Source organism: Enhydra lutris, unplaced genomic scaffold (genome assembly GCF_002288905.1).
Source record: "Enhydra lutris kenyoni isolate GAN:26980312 unplaced genomic scaffold, ASM228890v2 scaffoldscaffold38, whole genome shotgun sequence".
Lineage (NCBI taxonomy): Eukaryota > Metazoa > Chordata > Mammalia > Carnivora > Mustelidae > Enhydra > Enhydra lutris.
This window is the reverse complement of record NW_019154122.1, coordinates 4,470,581-4,492,172: the sequence shown is the minus strand read 5'-3', so window position 1 is coordinate 4,492,172 and position 21,592 is coordinate 4,470,581. Positions and strand designations below refer to the sequence as shown.

Below are 21,592 nucleotides of genomic sequence, written 5' to 3'. Positions count from 1 at the left end.
TGGCTTGTCCAAGGTCCTGCCCCCATAGCTGCTGGTTATAGCTGTTCTGCCTGGCCTGGTGACACAGTCCTCACCAGCACTCCAAACGTTCTCTCTTCTGCCAGAGAAGCCCACCCCAGGCCAGCTTGGACAGTCTGGGTACCCCCGGGCACACTGCAACCCCCAGCAGCTCCAGCCCTCCCCCCACCCCCGCGGGACCTGCTGGCTGACTCCTGTGTCTTGGGGAAGATGAAACCAGCCTGGCCTCAAGCCCAGGAATGCACTGGCATTCTGTTTGGCATTTTCTGTCACCCACTCACCTGCCTCCTGCCCCTTCAGGGGTTTCCCGGTGCCAAAGTCCCAGGTATCAAGGCCCAGAGGGGAGGCGAGGGGCCATTTCCAGACTCGTTCCCAGGAGTGAGCCTGGCGGGTAGGGGACTCTGGGATATGCCTTCTGGGGAAGCTCCTGGTCAGAATGACCTGGGGCTGACCTCACCTACTATGTTCATCAGGCCCTGGCCAGATCCCATCTAAAGTGGAGAGCTTCACCAAGCAGCTCTGGGGAAAGGAGCCTGGGAAATTGTAGCTCTGGGCCGCTCTGTGGCCTCCACATGGTCAGTCTGACTCAGGGAAGTCGGTGGAAAAAGAAGGCAGGTTCGACGTCCCCCAGCTCTGGGGCCAAATCTCAGCTAAGTGTCATCACTTCCTGAGCATCTGTGAGTCTCCTCTGTATAATGGGGATATTCATCCATGGCTTCAATAAAATAATCCAAAGAAACAGGCTAGTGTGGTCATGGATATGCCCTGTACCGCATTCCCTGGTAAGTAGGTCCACATCAGGGCCTCCATGAGAAATAAGTAATTCTTAGGTTTCTTCGATCACCTCACTAATACGTAGAACATCCCGCTCAATGCTCTTTGAGTTCAGGAGCCTGGGGATTCTGTCTGTGGTCCCACAGCTTGTTGGGAGAGGTCTGGGCTGGAGCTCACTCAGTACACTGAGCAGTACACTCAGTACGCCAGCTCTGCTCGGCTGGGTCCTCATGAGGTGCCAGGATCTGTGCTGAGCACGGGGACCTAGCACACACGAGCCAGTACTCACGGCAATCTCGAGTCTGATGGCACCATTACCCCCCTTTTACAGATAATAAGTTGGAGAGGAGCCAGGTCACTTGTCCAAGGCTATAGGAGTGATAAGCTGGTATGCCAGGGTGGTCTGACTTTAAAACCCTGCAGTCTGGCCTCCTGATGCCACCAGGCCCCGGTCCCAGGGGCAGGGGCTTGAACACATGGTTCTGGCTGTTCCGTGCCCAGCTGAGCACAGCTCCCCACCTACACCTTGACTCTTGGGGACGGGATGGAGGTAATGCCAGAGCCCAGGACCATAGCCCACTCCTACCGGGCCCTGCCAGCTGGGGGGCAGGGCAGGGGGATGGACTCAGTCCTGGTAAAGGCCCAAGGTCCCCCTTGGAGCAGGATCCACAGGCGCCACACACAAGGACCAGTCCTGGGCCTAACTGGAAGGCTAGAGGGCCCATCTGCCCATCTTCTCCATCCCCTCTCAGCGCTGACTGCTCCCCCGGGTAGGAGCCCCTCTCCATGAAGAACTGGTAGTGTCTCCTCAGCAGGGTCACTTAACTTCTCTGAGCCTGTTTCCGTATCCACGACATGGGAACAACAGCCCCTAAGTCCCAGGGAGGCAGTGAGGATGAAGGAGGCAGGAGACAGAAAGAGCTGGTACAGAGCATGGACAGTGGCAGCCACTCAGCAAACATCAGTTTCTTCCCCTCTTTCCTTCAGACCCCCCACGCTCCAAACTGCCAGCAGGATGGGGACGGAGCCATACGTGCCCATCCGTCTGAAGGAGGGGATGTGAGGTGGGGAAAGGACACACGGCCCAGACTGAGTCGGACAAGTCCCATCTGTGCCACCTGCTAGCTTGTCTCGAGGATGGCTCTGGACATCAGTGTCCTCATCTCTCAAATGGGATGAATGCTACCTTCCTCACTCCTGCCCTACAGGATCGAATAGGAGGACATCGACAAAAAGCTCCGTAAACTGTAAAGTGCTGTGCAAAGGTCAAAGGTGAATAATACCTATCACCCTCACATGCACAGCAGCCAGCACGATATGCCAGGCCAAGGCAATGCACCTTAAATACATTTTTCTCATTTTATTTTCATAACCTGGAGGAGCCTCCACTGAATGAAGGTGTCTTGAGGGGTCATGTCATTGACCCGAGATCACACAGAAAGTGGTGGAGGCAGGGTTTGAACCCAGGTCCTGGTAACCGAAGGAGAGGCTCTTGCCCATCTTGTCATCCTGCTTGAACTGTCCTCCTGCTTCGGTTGTTGGTCCCTGACAAGCCCTTGGCTGTCTTCAGGTGCTGGAGAAGGGACATCCCTGAGTTCCAGTCTGGCTACCCCAGACATATTTGCCTGTTAAGCTTCTAGTTCTGAAATGAAAGGCTGTGTCCCCTTTCAAAGGCACCTAGATAACATAAAGCAGGGGCTTTGCTGTTCCAGACACACAGGGTTCCTTCAGCTCCCCCTCGCCTCCATGTACCACTGAGCTCTGATGCTCAGGGAGACAAGCCTGAGGCGGGTGCAGAGAATAGAGAATGGTGGGCGGGTCTCACCCAGCAGCGCCCCCCTCCCCCACCCAGAACGGGCTGGTGTCCCAAAGAAACGTCCCCTAACCTGGTTTGCCCATTTCCACTGTCATCTAAAAGACACAGTTGCCTGAAATTCGCAATTGTCAAGTTGGAATCTCTTGCTGTCTCATAGGAAGGTTTCTGTCCCTTTGAGCAGATGTGTCCCCTTTGGGGTACCTTCATATATTTTATGTACTTTTTTTATTTTTAAAGATTATTTACTTATTTGACACAGAGAGATCACAAGTAGGCAGAGAGACGGGCAGAGAGAGAGGAGAGGCAGGCTCCCCGCCGAGCAGAGAGTCCGATGTGGGACTCGATCCCAGGACCCTGAGATCATGACCTGAGCTGAAGGCAGAGGCTTAACTCACTGAGCCACCCAGGCATCACTATTTTACGTACTTTTGAGTATCTTGCAGGTTTTTTAAAACCCTAGTTAGATCTGCTCAGTCACTGATGGCTTTTCATTATCTCGCCTCTCCCAGCATTTGGGGTCCCAGGATGGCACCAGCGTAGCAGGAGAGGGACAAAGGAGGTCTTGGCTGCAAAAAGGGCTCAAGCTGGGAGCCCTACATCTTGTGGTGGGTGTTGTGAATTCACGTGGCAGACGACCCCAAAGGCGGGGTGTTCATTCAACCAACAATAACCAGGGATAACCCTGCAAACAAGACATACACGGGGCTCTAATCTAAGGATAAAACCACCCACACCAATGTCGACTAGAGGTGCCAAAGGCTTAACAAGGTACAGAAGAAGAACTTCAATTAGACGGTTTATCACGCAAGTCCAAGCAGCACGAGGCCAAGGGATGCTCCTGCCTGTGGTGGACAGCCCTCCCACAGATGTTGCTAGAACTTTCTTTCGCTCACAACCCTAAAACCTACCCAAGTGTGCTCAGCCTTGATTCCCTCAGCTCACAGCTTCCACAGCTCACTGCCCATGCCAGGCACACCCGCGGCAGCTTGAAGCCATAGCAGCAAGGACCACAGCGACCGAGCCCCCAGGTCCCACCCTGGGCCGCACACGCTACGCCAGCCCTTTACACGCGCGCTCCACAGTTCTCAAGACTCTCAACTTTCGGTAGTAGTAGTCCCTTTTAAAAAACATTTTTTTTTTTTAAATCGACATATACCTGGCACAGCATGTTATGTTAGCTCCGGGGTACCACACAGTGATTCGACCAGTCTAGATGCCACACGGCACTCACCGCTAGCATCTGTCACCACACAATGCCATTACACCAGCACCGACTATGCCCCTCCGCTGTGCCTCGCGTCCCCGTCTATGAGTCCCATCTTTGTAGAGCTTGAGGCTCAGAGACAAGTAACCCACTCAGGGCCACACAATGACTGACGGGGCAGACGGTCTAACCCGGGCTCACCTACTCTCAGCCCTCTGGTTTTCCCATCCTGTCAAGTTCACCCTCTCGCCGGGCCTCGCCAGCTGGGTCTGGCTGGCCGCTCTCCTTCGCGGCCCACTCAGGGGTCTCCCCGCGGGCTGCTTACCAAGGAGGTGCTTGATGATGGCTTGGTTGTGCTCCCAGAGGTTGCTGAAGGTCCCCCAGCGGGAGTGACCGTCAGGCACGGGGTTGGCTTTGATCCAGCCGCCACAGGCATAGGTGAAGAAGTCCTGGCAGGGGTCCACTGTGGGGTCCATGGAACTCAAGATGGAGCTGGTCACTGAGACACAGGCCTCGCTGAGGCACACCGTGGGGGTTCCTGGCAGGGGTCAAGGACAAGAGGCCAGTGAAGGGCAGGAGAAGGCTGTGGGAATACAGTGCGGGTGGCACTGGGGTGCCATGTCCCCACCCCAGCCCCGACCGAACAGAGCTGGAGCTGGATGGTCACCAGACTTCTACAGAAAAAAGATTTCAGTAGATTTATAATTTCCTGGCTTGTAAAAGAACACTTCTGTTTAGCGACCTAAAATCCCTTCTGTGGCTTGAAAAGTACCCAGAACCAAGGTGTTTCTCTTAATCAGTCCTTCCTTCCACAAATATTCATTTTTTTAAGTTATTATTCCCTGATGTTCCACAAGTTCATTCACTTGCTCATGCATTCATTCATTCAACAACATAATAACTGAGTCTCTTCCAGGTTCTTTACTGAGTGGTGATGTGTGTGTGTGTGTGTGTGTGTGTGTGTGTGTGCGCGCGCGTGCGCACGTGTGCTCACATGCGTGCATATGTGTGGTGAGGGATATAAAAGGCATAGTCCTTTCTTTCAGGAGCTGAAAATATAGCTGAAGATACAAACATTTTATAAGAAAAGTTAAATCACCACCAGAGGAGAAATGTTTGCCATTCTGGAAACAAACTGACTATATTTAGTCCGAAACAAATGGGTGATGCAGACAATTTGGTACGAGGACTTAGGGCAAAGGACAGCCTGTAATGAACAGAAGAAACTGAAAAATAATTCCCTCTGAGTACAAGGCAGGAGAGTTATCTCACTGACTCTCAAAGAAATAAAAATGGAACAGACTGAACAAACCATTTTCTTACGGCCATTTTTATAGACAAGGAAACTGAGGCACAGAGAAGCTTAGTAGCTTGTTCAATGGCCAGTGGGGTACGAGCCCCATCCTCTCTCTGCTCCGTCTCCTTTGGGCCTGGAGGGGCACGATGCCAGCTATGACGGGCGGGCCCTGGGGGGCCCCATCTGTTAGGTGCCCCCCAGAGGAGGGATGGTAATCAGTGCAGGTGGCCAGTGGGGAGGGCTGCCAAACTACAAGAGCCTCCCATGAATCCACTTCCTCGGGGCTGGTTCTCACAGGACGTGGGGCAGAGGCGGGAGGGCTCTTAGAAGGCCAGAGGTAAGAAGAGGGGCTGGACCCCTGCCTCGGGGTTGGGTGGTGGGCTCGAGCAAAGGAACCAAACTGGGCGGCCTTGATGGGGGCTCAGCCCAAGGTGGAGGGAGATCCAGCCTCGTGATTAAGAATGCAGGCCCAGCCGGGTCCTCGGCTGACACTGGTGACAAGAGGGACTTGTCTCACATTCGTTATCTCATTCAGGCCTCACTGCAGACATCAGATACAGGCATGATGCCCTGGCTAAAGAGGGGGGCGCTGAGGCTCTGTGTGCATGAATGGGGTACGGCCACACGGCTGAGTGGGAGAGCCGAGGCTGAAGCAGCTCCAAGGCCGGGTTCCTTGTTTTCCTCTCCGCCTCTTTGCTGGTCCCATCGGGGGCTGGTGTGGCCCTTCTGGCAAGTTCAGTGTTCCTACCGCACAGGGAGGAGTACGGCAGGGCGAGGGCTGGAGGCTCTTAGACCTGGGTTCAGATCCCAGCTTTCTGATTCCAGCTGTGGGCCTTGTGCAGGTGACCTCGTCTCACTGAGCCTCAGTTTCCCCATCTAGTAGCGAGGAAGCACAGCGAGCCTGATGTCACAGCGATGGTGGACACCTTTGTCTCTGGGCCTGATGTCCCCAGGCCAACCTTCAGAAAGCAGGAAAGGATGTGTGGTTCTGGCAGGGAAATGGTACCAGCCCGGGCTGAGGTGGCCTGTGGGCTTTCTCACGTTGACGGCAGGCACATCTGGCAGGCTGACGAAAGGCTCAGAGGAGCCACACGGCAGTACAAAAACAAGGCTCACTTTATTTGAGGGGCTTAGTTGTTTGGAGCAGACTGTACAACCATCACAAATTACTGACCTGGCAGACACGAAAATGGAAAGCAGCTGGCAGGGGTGTGCTGTCACTGAACCATCTCTAGAGGAGGCCATCTCTATCGGAGCTGCACGGCCCACTCCCCAGGGGGGAAAACGTACCAGAATCTTCAGGGTGCGGGTGGGGGAAGAGAATTTCTGTGTGGTTTAAAAAGCCTCGTCACTACTATGAGAGAACTTCGTATTTGGGAAGGGAAAAGAATACCTATTGTTTTTATACAGCAAACTGCAGGAAGCTGGGCTTGACCAAACCGTGGCTGCTGGGAATGTCCCAGAGACAGACTGCAAGAGGGTGATGCCCCGGGAATAAGGCCTATCAGAAATGGCATGCCAGCGTGCGTGTGTGTGAGACAGGGAGATGAGGAGGGACGTGGGCGGGTTGATTTTTGACGTTACCATAAGGGGACTTGAGTTTAAAAACAAAACAGGAACCAGTCTCCCGAGAGGCCTGATGGGTCCCCACTCTGCTAAGAACAGAGCAAGGCCCCAAGGTGATGCCTAAGTGATATCAGGTTGTTTAACCGCTTAGTGGTTTATAAATCCTTTAACCAGCAATTCCTGATCCGGCATAGTTGACCAATTACTTGTTTCTAGGCCTCCCTCATCAACATCAAGGTCAGCACCTTCAAAACTTGGCCTAGGCTCCAGCTCCTCAGGGAAACTTTCCCAGACCCTCATTCCTCGCTGGGCCCCTCGGCTGGCTGCCTGGCTGTGTGCTTTCTGGGCGCAGACTGTGCTAGGTCATGGCTGTCTCCCTGTCTCCCTCCCCAACTGGGAACGTGAGCTGGAGGGTAAGGCCAGCACCGTACCTGCATCCCTATCTCCTTCGCCCAGCACTGTACCTGGCACCTAACAGCTGTCCAGTACGTGTGTGTTGAACGAATGAATGAGTGAATGAGAGGAGCTTTGTCCAGCTCTTGGTCACCACCTGCAGAGGCAGAAAATATTTCTTCCTCTGAGGATGTGCGTGACCAGTCGAGAAGGAGGAACGGCCCCAGATCTAGTCCACAGATACCTGTCTGGACAGTGCTGGGTCCCAACACTGAGTAAGACACTGAAGAATCTTTTCTGGGAGAATCTGTGTGTTTTACTGACAGTTTGTAAAGCGCCTGCAAGTTTCTGGAAAGGGGGTGTGGCAGGAAAGTAGACAAAGAGGTATTTAGGGGCCCAGACATGACTTTGAGATGGGTCTTTCAGTACCAGCGGAGACTGTGCTCTACCTAGCCTGATGTTTGCTCAGGTGTGGCCAATGCCGGCGGCTGCTGGCGATCGTGGGGTTACTGTCAATCTGGGGTGGCCCCTGCTGTCCCAGACCAAGGCAGCCAATGAAGATACATGGGTTGGCTCAGGGCTCATGAGATCCTGGCCCAGAGTCACCCTGGCAGGGGTATGGGGCGAGAGCTCCTTTCATCCTGGTCCAGGCTGGGGAATACTCTCTTGTGGCGCAGAGGGGGCCGGGATAGAGGCCGAAGCAAGGCTGCTTCCTGTGGACCCCATTCATGGGCCTGAGCTCTAGGATCCAGCCCTCGGGGGTCCCTTCTCATTTCTGGGAACTCCTGGGGGCAGTCTCAAGGTAACACTGGCTGCTGGAGTGCCTGACACAGGTGGATGTAAGGATGACTGAGGGGATGTCCTACCCTCTCTCCAGGCCCTCAAACTCCTTTCCCTACCCAGTCTAGCATGGCCACCCATACAGGCCAGCAACTTCATAGTGGGGAAGGCACAGCGAAGCCTGGGGTGAATGCTCCCAGATCCTGGGAAGGGTCATAACCTCTCTGATGGGATAGGTGACCAGGTGACCGAGTTGGTGGGATTGGACCCTGAGCAAAGGCCCCAGAGGCGGCTCCACCAGATGGACCACCTGCCACGGGAAAGCCAGCTGTTTGGGCACAAGGGTACGAGAGATCCTGGAATTGGCCAGACCCCCTATCCTTGTTGTTTAACTTGGCTCTGCCCTTTCCAGTTCCACAAGTGCTTACTGAACATCAACTCTGCGCGAAGTACTCGACTGGATACTCTCAGCCAGACGCAGAGAGCCAACCCCAGACCCCAGAGGGCAGGATCGGCCCGGCCCCACCATACTGCCCGACAAGACTGGACCCAGAGATGTGATGACTATGTGTACACATGAGGCCCATGGAGGCCAGCTGGGCCTGGCAGGTCTACTCTTCTGGGGGTTCTAACACACACAGGTGCACCACAATGACAAAGGCAGGTGGGGCCGGCCAGCCTTGGTTGAGACCCAGCTGCCCCCTCCCTTGGTGCACCAGCCACGTAACCTTGAGCAAGTCACCTAGTCTCCCGACCTTAGCTTCCTCAGATGTTAAATGGGGTCAAAAGTAACCACACCTCACAGGGCCGCTGTGAGGAGGAAACGAGATCCTGTTTGTAAAGAAGAGGTGTGGTATTTGGTTCATGGAAAGTATTAAGTCAACGGAAGCTATTATGGCTTTCTGTTGGAACTAAGGATGGTGGACAGTGGCAGACTGTGAGCCTCGTCAGCTCACATCCTAACAATAACAGTACCCAGAGCTAAGACTCAAGAAGTCCTTGTAAGCACCAGGTGTGTGAAAGACATTGATCTCTAATCCTCAGGGCCAGCCCCAAATCGGGCCCCATTTTCCCCATTCACAGGAGAGCGGACAGAGGCTCTGGGAGATGAAGGGACTTGTCTGAGGTGACACAGACAATAAATTGCTGGGCCAGTGTTTGTTTGGACTCCTGTCCCAAATCTCTGCACCACCCACGCTGTCCAGCTCCCACGTCTCAGCCCATCTCAGCACCGAGCCGTCCGGGCCGTGCTCTCTCCTCAGCCCTGGAGGCCAGCCCTGGCTTGAGCAGGGAAGCCCACTGGCCCCAGGGGACAGAGCTGAGGGCAGGAGCGAGTCAAACCCACGACGAAACACAGAGGCACCTACTTGTCCGGTACTGAATGCCCAGCGCTGCCAAGCAGGCCACCAGTCCTGCCGCCAGAAGCACCACCAGCACCACCAGCCGCTTCTCCACCTGGGTCCGCGCAGCCCAGCACCTCTGGCCACTCCGGGGGCTGCGGAAGTTCACCTGCAGGGAAGGAGGCAGGAGGGGTGGGGAGGATGTGAGCTCAGGGTCCCCCTTCCCCAGGAGCAAGGGGCTCCGAGGCAGGCCCGGGCCCCGGGGAGCCATCAGGGCCGCCCTCCTGCCTCAGGGGTGGTCCGGTTCCCACAGAATCAGTCCTAATCCAGGAAGGGAGCTGCCACCCTGCTCAGCAGCTCGGATTAGCTCCTAAACACCAGACTCAAGCTGCTCAACCCAGCCGGACTTGTGTTTTTTTGTGTTACCCGATACGGGTAGGGGAAAAAAAAAAAAAAAAGAATAGCTTTTCCCCTGTTTCTCCAGTAAGGACTTCAGAAAGAACAGGATGTTTGGACTTGCAGGCATCCAGTGAGCATTCAGCTGGGCTCTTCTCGGAGCCCCCACACCAGCAGGCCAGGATGACACGCACAGCTCACACTTTCCAGGAGTGCGGACATCCTTTGCTCATTACACCCTCACGGTCCCGTGAGGGCTGTGTTACTAGTTCTCTTTTACAGATGAGGAAACAAGTTCACAGACGCGAGGCCCCTGCCTCTCATCACACAGCTAAATGAGGAGAGCTGGGGTTTGAACCCAAGTCTGTTGACTTTGGAGCCCACCAGAGGGTCAGAGATGGGTGTCTGGGAGATGTCAAGGGAGAGGCAATGGAGAGAGCGCTCCATTCAGGCAGGTCCTCAAAGGGAGGAGGAAAAATGTCCCCAGCCTAACAGTCTAGCTAAACAGGAAGGGAGGCACAATGAGGGGAAGTGGAGGGCGTGGTAGGGCCCTCCGAGCTAAGGAGGGACATATTGGGCAACTGCACTGGGAGCCCTCAGCCCAGGCCTTCACACCTGAGGCCAGAGAGGGGCTCCCCTCCATCGAAAGAGGTGCTTCCTGCAAAAGCCTGGGCCCCAGCATAGGTGGGGTCCCCTGATGGGAAGCTTGGCTCAGTGACACTGCAGTCATGTGCCACCACGCTGGGAATACTGAGAGAAAGACAGACTCCCTTGCTTTCAGCTGCTCACAGTCCAGTAGGAAGGCAGATAAAGAGACAGACTGGGGTGGAGGGTGGGGTGGGGGTCCAGTCAGGGAAGGCTTCCTGGAGATGGGGATACCTGGGCTGGGTCTTGAGGAATATGTAGGAGCTGGCCAGGTGAATGGGGAAGGAAAGGGGAGAATAAGCAAGGCCTAGATCCTAAGGGGCCCTATAAGCCCCTTTAAAGAACGTGGACTTCATGTGGAGGGCAGAATGACATAGAGCGGATGTGCCCCTTTGGAAAGACCAAGGTGGAGGGAGCGAGACTTGTGGGGGGGGGGTTGTGCATGCGGCGGGTGGGGGGGACACGCAGCTGTCAGGGGGCGGGGAGTGGGGAGCTTTCAGGGGAGATGAGGAAATACAGACTCTGACCTGTGAGTGCTCCCCCAAAAGCTGAGGGGGTGCCTGTCCCCGGGAGCCAGGTCCCAGCCCTCAAGGCGCCTCATGCAGATATGTGGGATCTGAGGCTGGTCCCCTGAGGGATGGGCGCCATGAAGCCTCATGGTCATCACGGCGTAATTTCTGGGCAGGAAATGACTGGGAATTGCCGCACCAGAGAAAAGGGGAACATGAGAACTTTTTGTGGAAAAAAAAGAATTATGTTCTAAAACCAACAAAAGGAACTCGGGGCCTAGTCATATTTCCGAGGAGGGCCGGGTGGCTCCAAGACCCAGATAGGAGGAAGGCTGTTGCTGCCCAAAACCCCTTTCTGAAGAACAGTTTTAAAAATGTGAGAAACAGGGAAAAAAAAAAAAAAAAAAAAAAGGCGAGTCACAAAGCTTCTGACCACGGTACTACCGTGAAGTTAACACTGGGCTGGGAAGGCCAGGGAGGTGCTAACATGTTCCCAGCAGTGGCAGGTTTATGAAGTGCCTCTTCCTCAGCATCCATTTTCTCACACAGCTCCTCTTGGGAACTGCTATTCAGAGGAGTCCCAGAGGATGTGAAGCAAGCACTGACATTTCCCTCTTCCTGCCAGCCTGCCCCTGGCCTGCCTCACGGGCTGCCTCCTCCTGAGGGCCCTCAGGCCCCCGTATCATGGCCCAGTGCAGGAGGAGAGGGGGCGACAGGCAAAGAGGCAGGGGGCACCCCTCTGCCTGGTGCTGGCTCTCGGAAGCAAGGGAGCATAGCCGTCAGGCCTGGGGAAGCAGGCACACCTCACCATCCGGGTCTGTGGAGGGAGTGCCCCCACCTCCTGGGAGGTGGGGGTGGGGAGTCAGGTAAAAGAGAGGGAAAGAGAAAGGGAAGGGAGAAGATGAGAGAAACAGAGGAAAGGAAAAAGGAGTCATGAAGGTAGCTAACACTTGAGTGCCGTCTAGGGGCCCGGCCATCGCATTAGTTCCATTTTGTTGCTGGGTGATGCTATTCTAATATAGAATATTATAGAATATTATAGATGCTATCCTATCTTCATGGCGTCTTGAAGAGCAGGCACTAGTAGCAGCTCCAGAAGAAACATAGGAAGTCGGGGGAGGAGGGGGAACAGTGAGAAAACTCATGTCTCTCCAGAACACTCAGCCTCAGGCCCATGGCCACGCCACCGAGGAGCAGAGAGTTGAGCCGAGTCTCATTGTCTCGTGTCAACCAAACAGATGGTGTTCACTGGGAAACTGAATCCGAATTAAGTCCAAATTAAATTAGAAATTCAGTTCCAGGAAGAAATGGCAAACGGAATTTGAAAATAGGGTTTTTAACCTTTGTAATGTTCTTTGCTCAACTCAGTGCTGACTGGCTGAGCGCCTGCGGGTTGCTTGACAAGCCTCCTCTCTGAGGGCAGAAGGAATCCAGAGGCATCCCCCTGGGGCAGGAGAAGTCGCCCAGAGGCCTCTCTGGGAGAAGCCATCCAATTCCTGGTGCAGTGGATGAGGCCAGGCTTCGAGGCCCTTCTCTCTGAGCCCTGTGGTCCCTGCCCAGCCTCCTTCAGACCATCCAGCAAGCTGAGGTCACAGCAAGGGGAGGACACAAGTGCTTTCTCACTTTCCTTTTGGAAACAAGAGCATGTTGCTCACCAGAGACTGGTCTGCAGCGGCTCGGAGGGGGAGAGGATTAGTGGCAGGTAGCCCACTCTGTCTCGGGAGAGGTAACTGGGAGCGGCCGTCAGCCAAGGAGCAGAGCTGGCACGTGGGAGATGGAGCAGAGAATTACTGTAAACGCTGTGCTCACGGGTAGGCTTAATATCCCATTTATTGTCATGGGGGGCAGAGGGAGAATGAGACCAAAGGAAAAGGATGCCCTCAAAGGAGCGAGGTGGAAACAGACAGAGGAGGAAAGACACAGACAGCCACAACAACAGAGAGAGAGAGAGAGAGAGAGAGAAACAGTTGAGCTGTCCAACCTAGGGGTTCCCAAAGCTTACACAGCCAAGGGAACAAAGCCCTAATGAGGGATAAATATTCGGTTACAGAAGTGAGTGCTTGGCTCACCTAGGCTTACAGCAAGAACGAGTTCTGCAGGCAAGGACGGGACAAGAGACACAGATGCCTGGGGTCCAGGAGGCAAGCCAGCGGGAGAAGGTGTGGGAAGTGGGGCAGAGCCTGGTGTTTGGAGGAAGCAGGGTGTCTGGAAGGAAGGCAGAGGTCCTTGCTGAGTCCCCACCAGGTCCCCCAGTGACCTGGACTGCATAGAGAGGTGAACGGGAATCAGTCTGGCCAAGGGTTTGGCAGGGAGCCCACCCCCTGCAGCCCAAGAGCCTGGCTACCCAACGAGGGCTGGCAGGGTGACCAGGCCGCCTCCTTCAAGTCAGCCTCTCAGAGCAGACAGACCCTGACAGCTCAGCTACCATGAAGGGGTTTGGTTGGGGGAGTTTCTTCCAGCGAAGTTTTTATACAGTGGACTTCCAGCTGAGGCCACTGGGGCCGGCCCAGAGCAAAACGGTATCTTCTTATTGTCCCCACCTCTTGCCTGAGCCCTACCTGTCCCCCAGGCCCGCATGCTGGACTCTCTTCCAATGACCCATAATAGCTCACACTAATGCCTGCTGTGGGGGAGGGGACTCTTGCCATCGACACAGGAACCACAGTATTTAGAAGCACTTTCCAGCTCTTTGTTTCCCAGAAGGAACACCCAGCTGCCCATGGCAAGGGAAAAGGGAGGTTAAAGGTCAGCTTTGACTTTATCGAGACCCTGTGCGTGTGTCGCTGGGCCATGTCTGGGCTACAGTCTCCTATCTTTATAATGAGGAAGCTAGATGCGGTCCCAGGTCTGACCATCTCAAACAAGTGGACTCCTGGTGAGCACAGAGTTCTTCTTAAAGTACGAAGTGGGCTTGTCCCTGAAATCACCCTCAAAGGACAGCCCTGTGTGTGGCATGTTTGGAGGGGTGGGGGGGAAGATGAGAAAAGTCACCAAGAATGAAATATCTCAGCTTTCCCTTCTCTTGAAGAAACTGATTTTTAGAAGCAACAAGATGAGTTTCAAAGGCTTGGGTAGCAGTGTCAGGGCCGCCTGCTCCCCAGCTTAGACTGTGGGATCACTTTAGCTGACACCCTTTGAGCCACCAAAATGGTGCGTGCTGGGGCATGGGGTCGGGGGGGCAGGCAGCGTCCTCTGAGCAGAGGAGAGGCTCCTGAGAGCAAAGTGGTTACATTTAGAGCATCTCCCTGACCTCCCGCCTAGTGAGTCACGGTAACAATGCAACCAAATCCATGGTCTGTGCACTATGCACAATGCTTTCACTTCACGGCCTCATTTCAATCTTTGCAAACACTGTCGACTAATAATATTAACCCTGGGACGCCCAGGTGGCTCAGTCAGTTAAGAATCTGCTTTCGGCTCAGGTCATGATCCCGGGGTCCTGGGATGGAGTCCCGCATCCGGCTCCCTGCTCAGCAGGGAGTCTGCTTCTCCCTCTGCCTACTGCTCCCCCTGCTTGTGCCCTCTCACTCCTTCTCAATCACAAACACATACATAAATAAAATCTTTAAAAAATAGATTAAAAAAATAAAAAAAAAATATTAACCTCATTTGACAGAAAAGAACCTATTTCATGAGCTGCTTTCAGGTCTCACAGACCATCAGAGGCCAAGCTGAGGCCTTGGAGCCATCTGGCTTTAAATTCGGCCCTTAGTCTGCAGTGAGTAATTTTAGTGAATCACAATTACCTTGGGCCTAAACATGAGATAAAGGAAAAGAAAAAGCCTTTCAGCTGCGGTACCCATAGAATGCGGTCCAGCTAAATCTAGCACTTGGGTCAGCATACTCAGTAACAAAGCTGTCAAGTTCGCTGGAGAGATGCAGGGTTTTACTTACTGGTATTGGTATGGGTAACTTTGGATTTCCAGAATCAGTGGGCTTCAAAATTGTGAAAAGTCAAGTAGTTTATTTTTATAGCTGCCCATCGAAGAGCGAGATTTGGGAGGAGGGGATGGGGCCATTTAAAAAATCTTAAATTCGGGGTGCCTGGGGGGCTCAGTCGTTAAGCACCTACCTTCGGCTCAGGTCATGATCCCAGGGTCCTGGGATCGAGCCCTGCACTGGGCTCCCTACTTGGCGGGAAGCCTCCCTCTGCCCCTGCTTGTGTTCCCTCTCTCACTGTGTTTCTCTTTGTCAAATAAATAAATAAAATCTTTTTAAAAATAAGAAAAAATCTTCAATTTCAAGGAGCAATTGCAATTCTAGCATCAGCTCACAGGAAATTATCCAAAGGGCTGAGGAATGGTCACCTACAATGTTAGTTATTGGGCCTACTGTCCAACCTTCAGATGGGGTATAGGTAGTTTTATATACTGGTACCGTGAGGCATTATATTTTATATATTGTGACTTTTATGCCCAACATGGGCTCAAACTCATGACTCCAAGATCGGGAGTCACATGCTCTACTGACTAAGCCAGCCAGGTGCCCCGTGGCGTTATAATTTTTAATGACAGCATGTTTTGGGAGTTTTTAAACAACAGGAAAAATGCTCATGGAGTGGCATTAAGTGAAACAAGCACAGCACAACATCGTGTACTTAGAGTGAGCTCAATTATGTTTATAAATATATGTGTACAAATGTGGAAAACCAGAAGGGGTTATCTCCAAGTGCTGGGATTATGGTTTCCTTTTAAATATATATTTTTTACACTTTTTTTTTCATAAATAAGCACGTAAAGTCTTTATATGGGGAGAAAAAAACACTCCAGTGATTAAAAACAAAATTAGTAGAAAGCTTCGCTTCGTAAATTGAGCTGAACACGTTCTCCATTCAAGCAGTAGCTCATTCACACTTGCTTTGGGGAAGTCATGGGGGCTCAAGCGAAGCCGGACTGGGTACCCATAGAAAGGTCCCAAGTCCTTGGGGTAATCATTTGGCTTTGCCTGTATAAAAAGCAGACAATGTACCCAGTTTGGCAGATTGGTGTAGGGGCAGCAACACTGCACTTCAAAACATAGCTCTGTGACCACAGGAATGTCCCCAACCTGTCTGAGCCTCCGCTTCATCATCTGTAACATAGCCATGGGGCCCTGACCTCACAGGTCATAAAAACAGCAATAATCCTAGCAGGCCCCGTAAGAGGCATCGCCGACTTTCTCTAACTCCCATTGTACAGATGAGGGAATTGTGCTTTCAGGGGTTAAGCAGCTCACCCATGACCATGAGCGGAGTCAGAATTCACCCCAGGGACCCCAGCTTGAGAGACTGGGCTGTTTCCACTCTCCCAGGCAGCCCCAGGACGGATGAACACACTCTGTGGCCTGAAAAAGGCATGTGGGCTACTGTTATGTTATGGTGATGACAACATGGCCTATTATTTTGTTGTGAAGCCTGAAATGCTTTTGTGCTGATATATTTAGAACCTTCTGTGCAAGACGACACTGAAAAGATTGCTGATTAGATTCTGTTTTGATTTGTAAAGGGAAAAGTGCCTGCCACAGAAATCTAATTTCCTGTTGGATTTAGCCTCTCAAGAAGGGTCCCAGGGAAGAGGTTCCAGACAGATTGTGTTGATCTCTCTCTCCCAGATTTCTAGTTCTGCGACCTAAGACAAGTTGTATACCCACTCAGACCCTCAGTTTCCTCATCTGTAAGTGGGAACAGTAATCCTTACAGCTCATGGGGTGATCCTGAAAAGTTAAGTGGGATGATATGGGTAAGAGCGTCATGTCCCAGGGGGCAGACCACTTGAGAGTCATGAGTTTGGATCTCCCTGAGCCTACTTTCCCAGCCTGGAGGAAGGACTCCATCAGTGTTGTTTTTTTTTACTGGTATTATTATTCCAGCTTCTAAAAGGTATCCTGAGTAGGGCTGGGCCTGGCAGCCCACATCTGCACGCACCCTAAGTTTGCCCTCTGGATGAGTTGTGATTTGGTGTCAGCTCACTGGGGGGCCCCAACACACTCCCCAATGCCTCCCTTGGTCAACCTGGAGTAAGTTCTCCTGGACTGAGATGCCCCGTTCCTCTCTCTGGGCTGGTTTCTCAGGAGCCACATCAAGGGCCCCCCTGAGTGTCCCTGACACTTCCAACTTGCTCCCACCCACCTGCCTCGGTCCACCAGGGCTGAAGCCCTGTTCAATACTGTTCCAGCTCAGCCCTGCAGGGAGAGAAGAGCAGAAAGCAGCTATGCTTACTGCTCTGCCACAAGGAAGGGAGGTGGTGGGCATGTCTGAGACTCACAGGGACAGACCCTGGGGAGGGGAGGAATTGGGTTTCGTGAGCAGGCTGCAAAGGACAGGAAAAGAGGAGGTAGAAGATGGGTTCCTCCCTGCAGGAAATTCAGGTATTGGGGGAAAGGGGAAGAATGGGGCCATGCCTACCAGATAGGGTGACCAACCATCCTGGTTTGCCCAGGACTGAAAGGTTTCCAGGGACACGGGGCTTTCCACACTAAAACTGGGACAGTTTTAAACTCTGCCGTTATTGGACTGTGTGACCCTGGGCAGGGCCCTCAGCACTCAGGGACTGCCTTTCCTGTGAAAGGTAACTGGTCCAGTTCAGTTCCTTAGGGTGCTTCAACTCTGCCAAGGGGCTGTAGTGCCATTGGCAGGTGGCAGGAGGACTGGGGGACAGCCAGAGCTGGGGAGGAGCCCTGGGGGGAGGGAGCCCAGTGCCTTGGAGGCACTTCTGCCCTGGAAAGGCATCTTCCCCCACGGAGCCCAGAGCTGCCCTGAGCTGCCAGGCTGGCATGGCCCCCTCTCGGGCTGGCAGGGTGGGGGCGGGGAGGCAGCAGTGCGCATGCCCGGCTGCCTGGGTGCTCGCAGCCGGCAGGGTTCCTACCTGCAGGCCGTTTGGGTACACTTCACCCTCGGACAGCGAGTCCACCAGGTCCTCCTCGTCCAGCGTGGCCCGCTTGTAGGTCGACATCTGCAAAGCCAAGTGGAGCACGGACTCCCTCAGCGCCTCCATGGCTCTCAGGCGAATGGGGAGAATGGGGAAGCGGCCCGGCGCCGCAGCGCGCCCCGCCCCGCCCGGGACACCGAGACCGGCCCACGGACCAGCCGCGGCGGGGGGAGAGGGATCCCGCCTCCCCCGCCCCCTCCCCTCCCCTCCCCGCCCCCGCTTATGCAACACGACGCCTCACCCCCGGCGCCCACAGTGCAGCGGCCAGTGCAGCGGCCACCAGCTCCTCATGCTGCGCCCCGGCGATGCCTGGTCCCCAATGTCACCGCGGGCCGCCGTGCGACAGACTGGCCGGGCGGGCCGGACAACGCGCCACCTTCGCGGGCGGGGCCTGACCGGCGCCGCGCAGTTGCCGGTTCCCTTCATGGCCCCAGGGGGAAACCTGGCGTAGGTGGAGGCTCCCCACGGCCAGCCACTGCCCGGCGGGAAGGGGTCTCGCAGCAGCCCCTCCTCCTGGGAAGCCCCAAGTCACCCTTCAGGACGGGGGTTGCCAGATAGCAGGAGTGGAGGACTAGGAAGATGCCCCTAGTTTGGACCACAACTGTCAAGAGAGGGGTTCCACCTCCCAGGGCCCCTTAGGTGCCTCAAGTAAGTCTCCCCATCAGAGCTAGAAAGACTGGGAAGCGGAAGGTGGAAGAGAAAAGGCAGGTGTCTCCCCTCTCATTTCCCCCTTCCTCTAGCTCAGGGATTTTAAGCCAGACAATTAATGAAAATTCCAGAGGCTTAGGGCTAGTCAAAAAACCAGGAAGGTGACCCATCCCTCCACCTTCAGTCTCAGGAGGCAAGAGTCGCAAGCAGGTGCTGCCTCCCCAGCCGGGGAGAGGTGGAAAAGCAGGCTCCCTCAGATGTGGGGTGCTCAGGTCAGGACCCTAAGTACTCAGAGAGGTCTAACCCAGAAGTTTCCCAAAGGACCCGCCACTTCCAGTGGGACCTGGAATCCCCTGCATTTATACATTTTCAGCTTCCCCTAGAGCAAGTCAATTCCCATATTCGGTTCCCATGGCCACACACGTGTGCGCAGGAACTGGCTCAGAGGGGTGGGGTGACTGCCTGGGGTCACAGCGACAGCTCCCGGCAGCCTCCTGCTTCTGCTCTGGCCCTCTCAGCACCCAGAGCGAACCTTTAAAGGGAAATTCCGAACTTGCTATTCCCTTGCTTGACACTCTCCAAAGACAGTCCCTTTGCCCCCCCCCACGGCCCCCGCCTACCCTCATCTCGTGCTGCCCCACCTCACTCACTCAGGCCCCAACTTCTTCGGCCTTCACTCAGTTCCTCAGATTCTCAAGTTTCTCCCCTCCCTCCAGATCTTTACAGCTGCTTTCCCCTCTATCTGGAACATTCTTTCCTCATCTCTCCTCCTCCCATGACCACTTCCGCTTCAGACCTTAGCTTAAATCGCCACCTCCTCCAGCGTCCTGACCACTCTAAGTAGTCCCTCAAATACTCTGTTACACACCCCATTTTTCTCCCTTTATGGTCTTTACTGCAGTCTGTTGTTATTTTAGTTTACATTGATCCCTCCCCTCCCACCCAGGGCTGGGACCTTTTTTGGCACAGAGAATCTCCATCACCTCGCATACGATAGGTGCTCAATAGACAGTTCCAATTGATGGTGGAACAAGAGGAGCGGAAGTGAAAATTACTCTGGGGCAGTGCCGTTGTCCTTGACAATAGAATTTAGCAATGTCCAAGGACAAAGGAAACTATCGAACTGGCACAGGCCTGGGGGAGGTGGGTACTTGGGAAGAATTTTAATTCTGGAGTCTTCTGCCCCACTCCCAGTGGATGGGGGAAAGCACTTTACAGGTGGAAAAGACTCCAGGGCTGCTTCACCTCACGCTGAGTTACAGCTGGACTTTTTCTGAAGCCAGGACACTTGTTTACACTAAGTAACAGGTGTCAACCGCCCAAGGGAAAGACCCTTGAAAAAGAAGTTCAGTTCACCACACACCTTCCAAGCCCAGCAGAGCAGCTACTGTTTCAGAGACACTTAGGGGTATGAGGCATTTGTCAGTTCTTCCACATCTATCATCCTTTTAAGCCTCTTGCTCTTCCCTCTGAGTAAGTATTATTGGCCCCTTTTACAGACCCTGAAACTGAGGCTCAGGCAGGTAATTTGCCTGGGTACAGAGGCAGCGGCTCCGCCTCCTTCTATCTCATTTCAGAGATCATTTCTTCGAGGAAGCTCTCCTCACCACCCTCCAGAAAAGGCGGCTTCTGGTCCCCTGCCCAGTGTCCCCCCCACCCAGGGCCCCACCTCATGCTTCCTTCTGTTCAAGCACACGGCACTCTAAATGGGAGGACCCTGAAGGCTGGGGCCAGGGTTCCTCAGGCCCTGTCTCCCCGGGGCCAAGTCTGCAGCTGGAGCCTCCTCAGCTGTTGGAGCAAAGGCAGGAGGCAAGGGAGGGAGGCTGGAAGCCCATCCTGGGGGCCAAGGCCAGGCCACCAGTGCCGTCCGTCCCACTGCAGCCTGTCTGGATGTGTTATCTGACAAAATGTAGCGGTCCTGACCCCAAGATGTTCTGTGAGGCTCCCAGTGAGAAGACTGAGGATGAGGGAGGAGGCACAACTCGACCCCCCTCCTCCTTTGCCGCCCAGGTCACCTGGCTGGAGAGTGAGAGGCCCGGGATGTGAATGTGTGCCTGCCTAGCCTCATGCTGCCTCCAAGAACCTCAGCCACGCGCTAGGAAGTGGCCTTGAACCTGGGTCCCGCACTCTCAGTCCTGTGCTCTTTGTGAAAGGGGGAGCTGTGCCTTCAGGTGGGGCCCTCACGGAGTCCAGTCACTGAGCTGGCTGGGTGGCCCACGCTCGCTCTAATCGTCTTGTTTGCAGCGCGGGGGTCACACCTGACCCCGCGAGCTTTGGGGAAAGGAGAACACAGCTGCTTTGTGGTGAGTCTGCCCCCGTCCTCCCGTTCCTCCCCCTGCCCCTCTGCGCCTGATGCTCATGAGACGGCAGAGACCAAAGACGGAGGAGTGGGAGCCATAGCTCATCCCCCCCCAACCCCCTGCCCCAGACCTCCAGCTGCAGAGAAGAGGTGGTGGGAGCCAGAGGCGGGTGTGACGGTGCCCTGCTCTGGAAACCCCACCCTGTGGAAATCAAAGGCCTGGGGTGAACAGAAATAAGAAATACTAGAAACGCTCACATGCTTCTGACACCAAAGGCCTCTGGCCGGGTGACAGTCAGGCGGGATCCCATTTGCTGTGACTGCGTTAGTCACTCAGAGGGTTCTCGCTGTTGGTTTGCCCAAGGCGGGGGATCTTCAAGGAACCTTGGAGCTGTCAGAGGCAGGAAGAGCAGTCCCAGTGAAATTCACAGGCCTGCGACACCCTGGCCACACCCTCCACGCTGTTTCCACATTCTTTCTGAGCCTTTGTTCCACCAGCTCCTGCCTTGGGGGCTGGTGATTGGCTGGGATCCGTGAAGTCCTTATAGGTCATCTCACACTCACGTCACGTGTCAGTCCGGCAGTTACTCAACAGGTGCAATGTCAAACTGGGTAGAAGCTCTAGATCCGAGCCTCAGTTTAGATGCCTAGGGGGCCACTTCCCAGCTGTGTGACCTTGTGCAAATGACAACCTCTCTATGCCTCCGCTGTTCCGTCTGGAGAATGGGGATGATAATCACTGTACCCCTCGTTGCAGGACTGTTGTCATCCTTCAGGGAGTTAATACAGACGAAGTGCTTAGAGCAGTGCGGGGCACACGGCAGGTGCTCACGAGGTATCCTTTTTCCTTCCATCATTACTTATACGCTGCAACTCAAACAGCTTCCGTCGATCCCTACGGCCTAAAGAACCCCCAAATCCTCCCTCTCCGGGTCCATCCTCCATATACCCCTCGGGTGTGTGGTCATCACCCCAGCTCTGAGCCAGCCCCTCAGGGGTCGA

The 21,592-nt window shown here is 54.4% G+C and overlaps 1 protein-coding gene across 2 annotated transcripts in view; it reads right to left on the bottom strand.

The window, feature by feature from the left end:
* The window catches only part of LOC111154751 (endothelin converting enzyme 1), a 63,478-nt gene extending 44,216 nt beyond the window's left edge, over window positions 1-19,262 (bottom strand). The window contains exons 1-4 of one of the 2 annotated variants that reach the window (XM_022514642.1): window positions 18,942-19,262; window positions 17,581-17,667; window positions 9,216-9,357; window positions 4,138-4,350 (exon numbers count right to left, since the gene is read on the bottom strand). In XM_022514642.1, the coding sequence (XP_022370350.1) occupies window positions 4,138-4,350; window positions 9,216-9,357; window positions 17,581-17,667 (442 nt within the window). In that variant the 5' untranslated portion in view covers window positions 18,942-19,262. Of the gene's footprint in view, window positions 1-4,137; window positions 4,351-9,215; window positions 9,358-17,580; window positions 17,710-18,941 lie in introns of those variants that run through there. The other variant, XM_022514641.1, reaches the window with a different exon arrangement.
* Window positions 19,263-21,592: the final 2,330 nt, after the last annotated feature.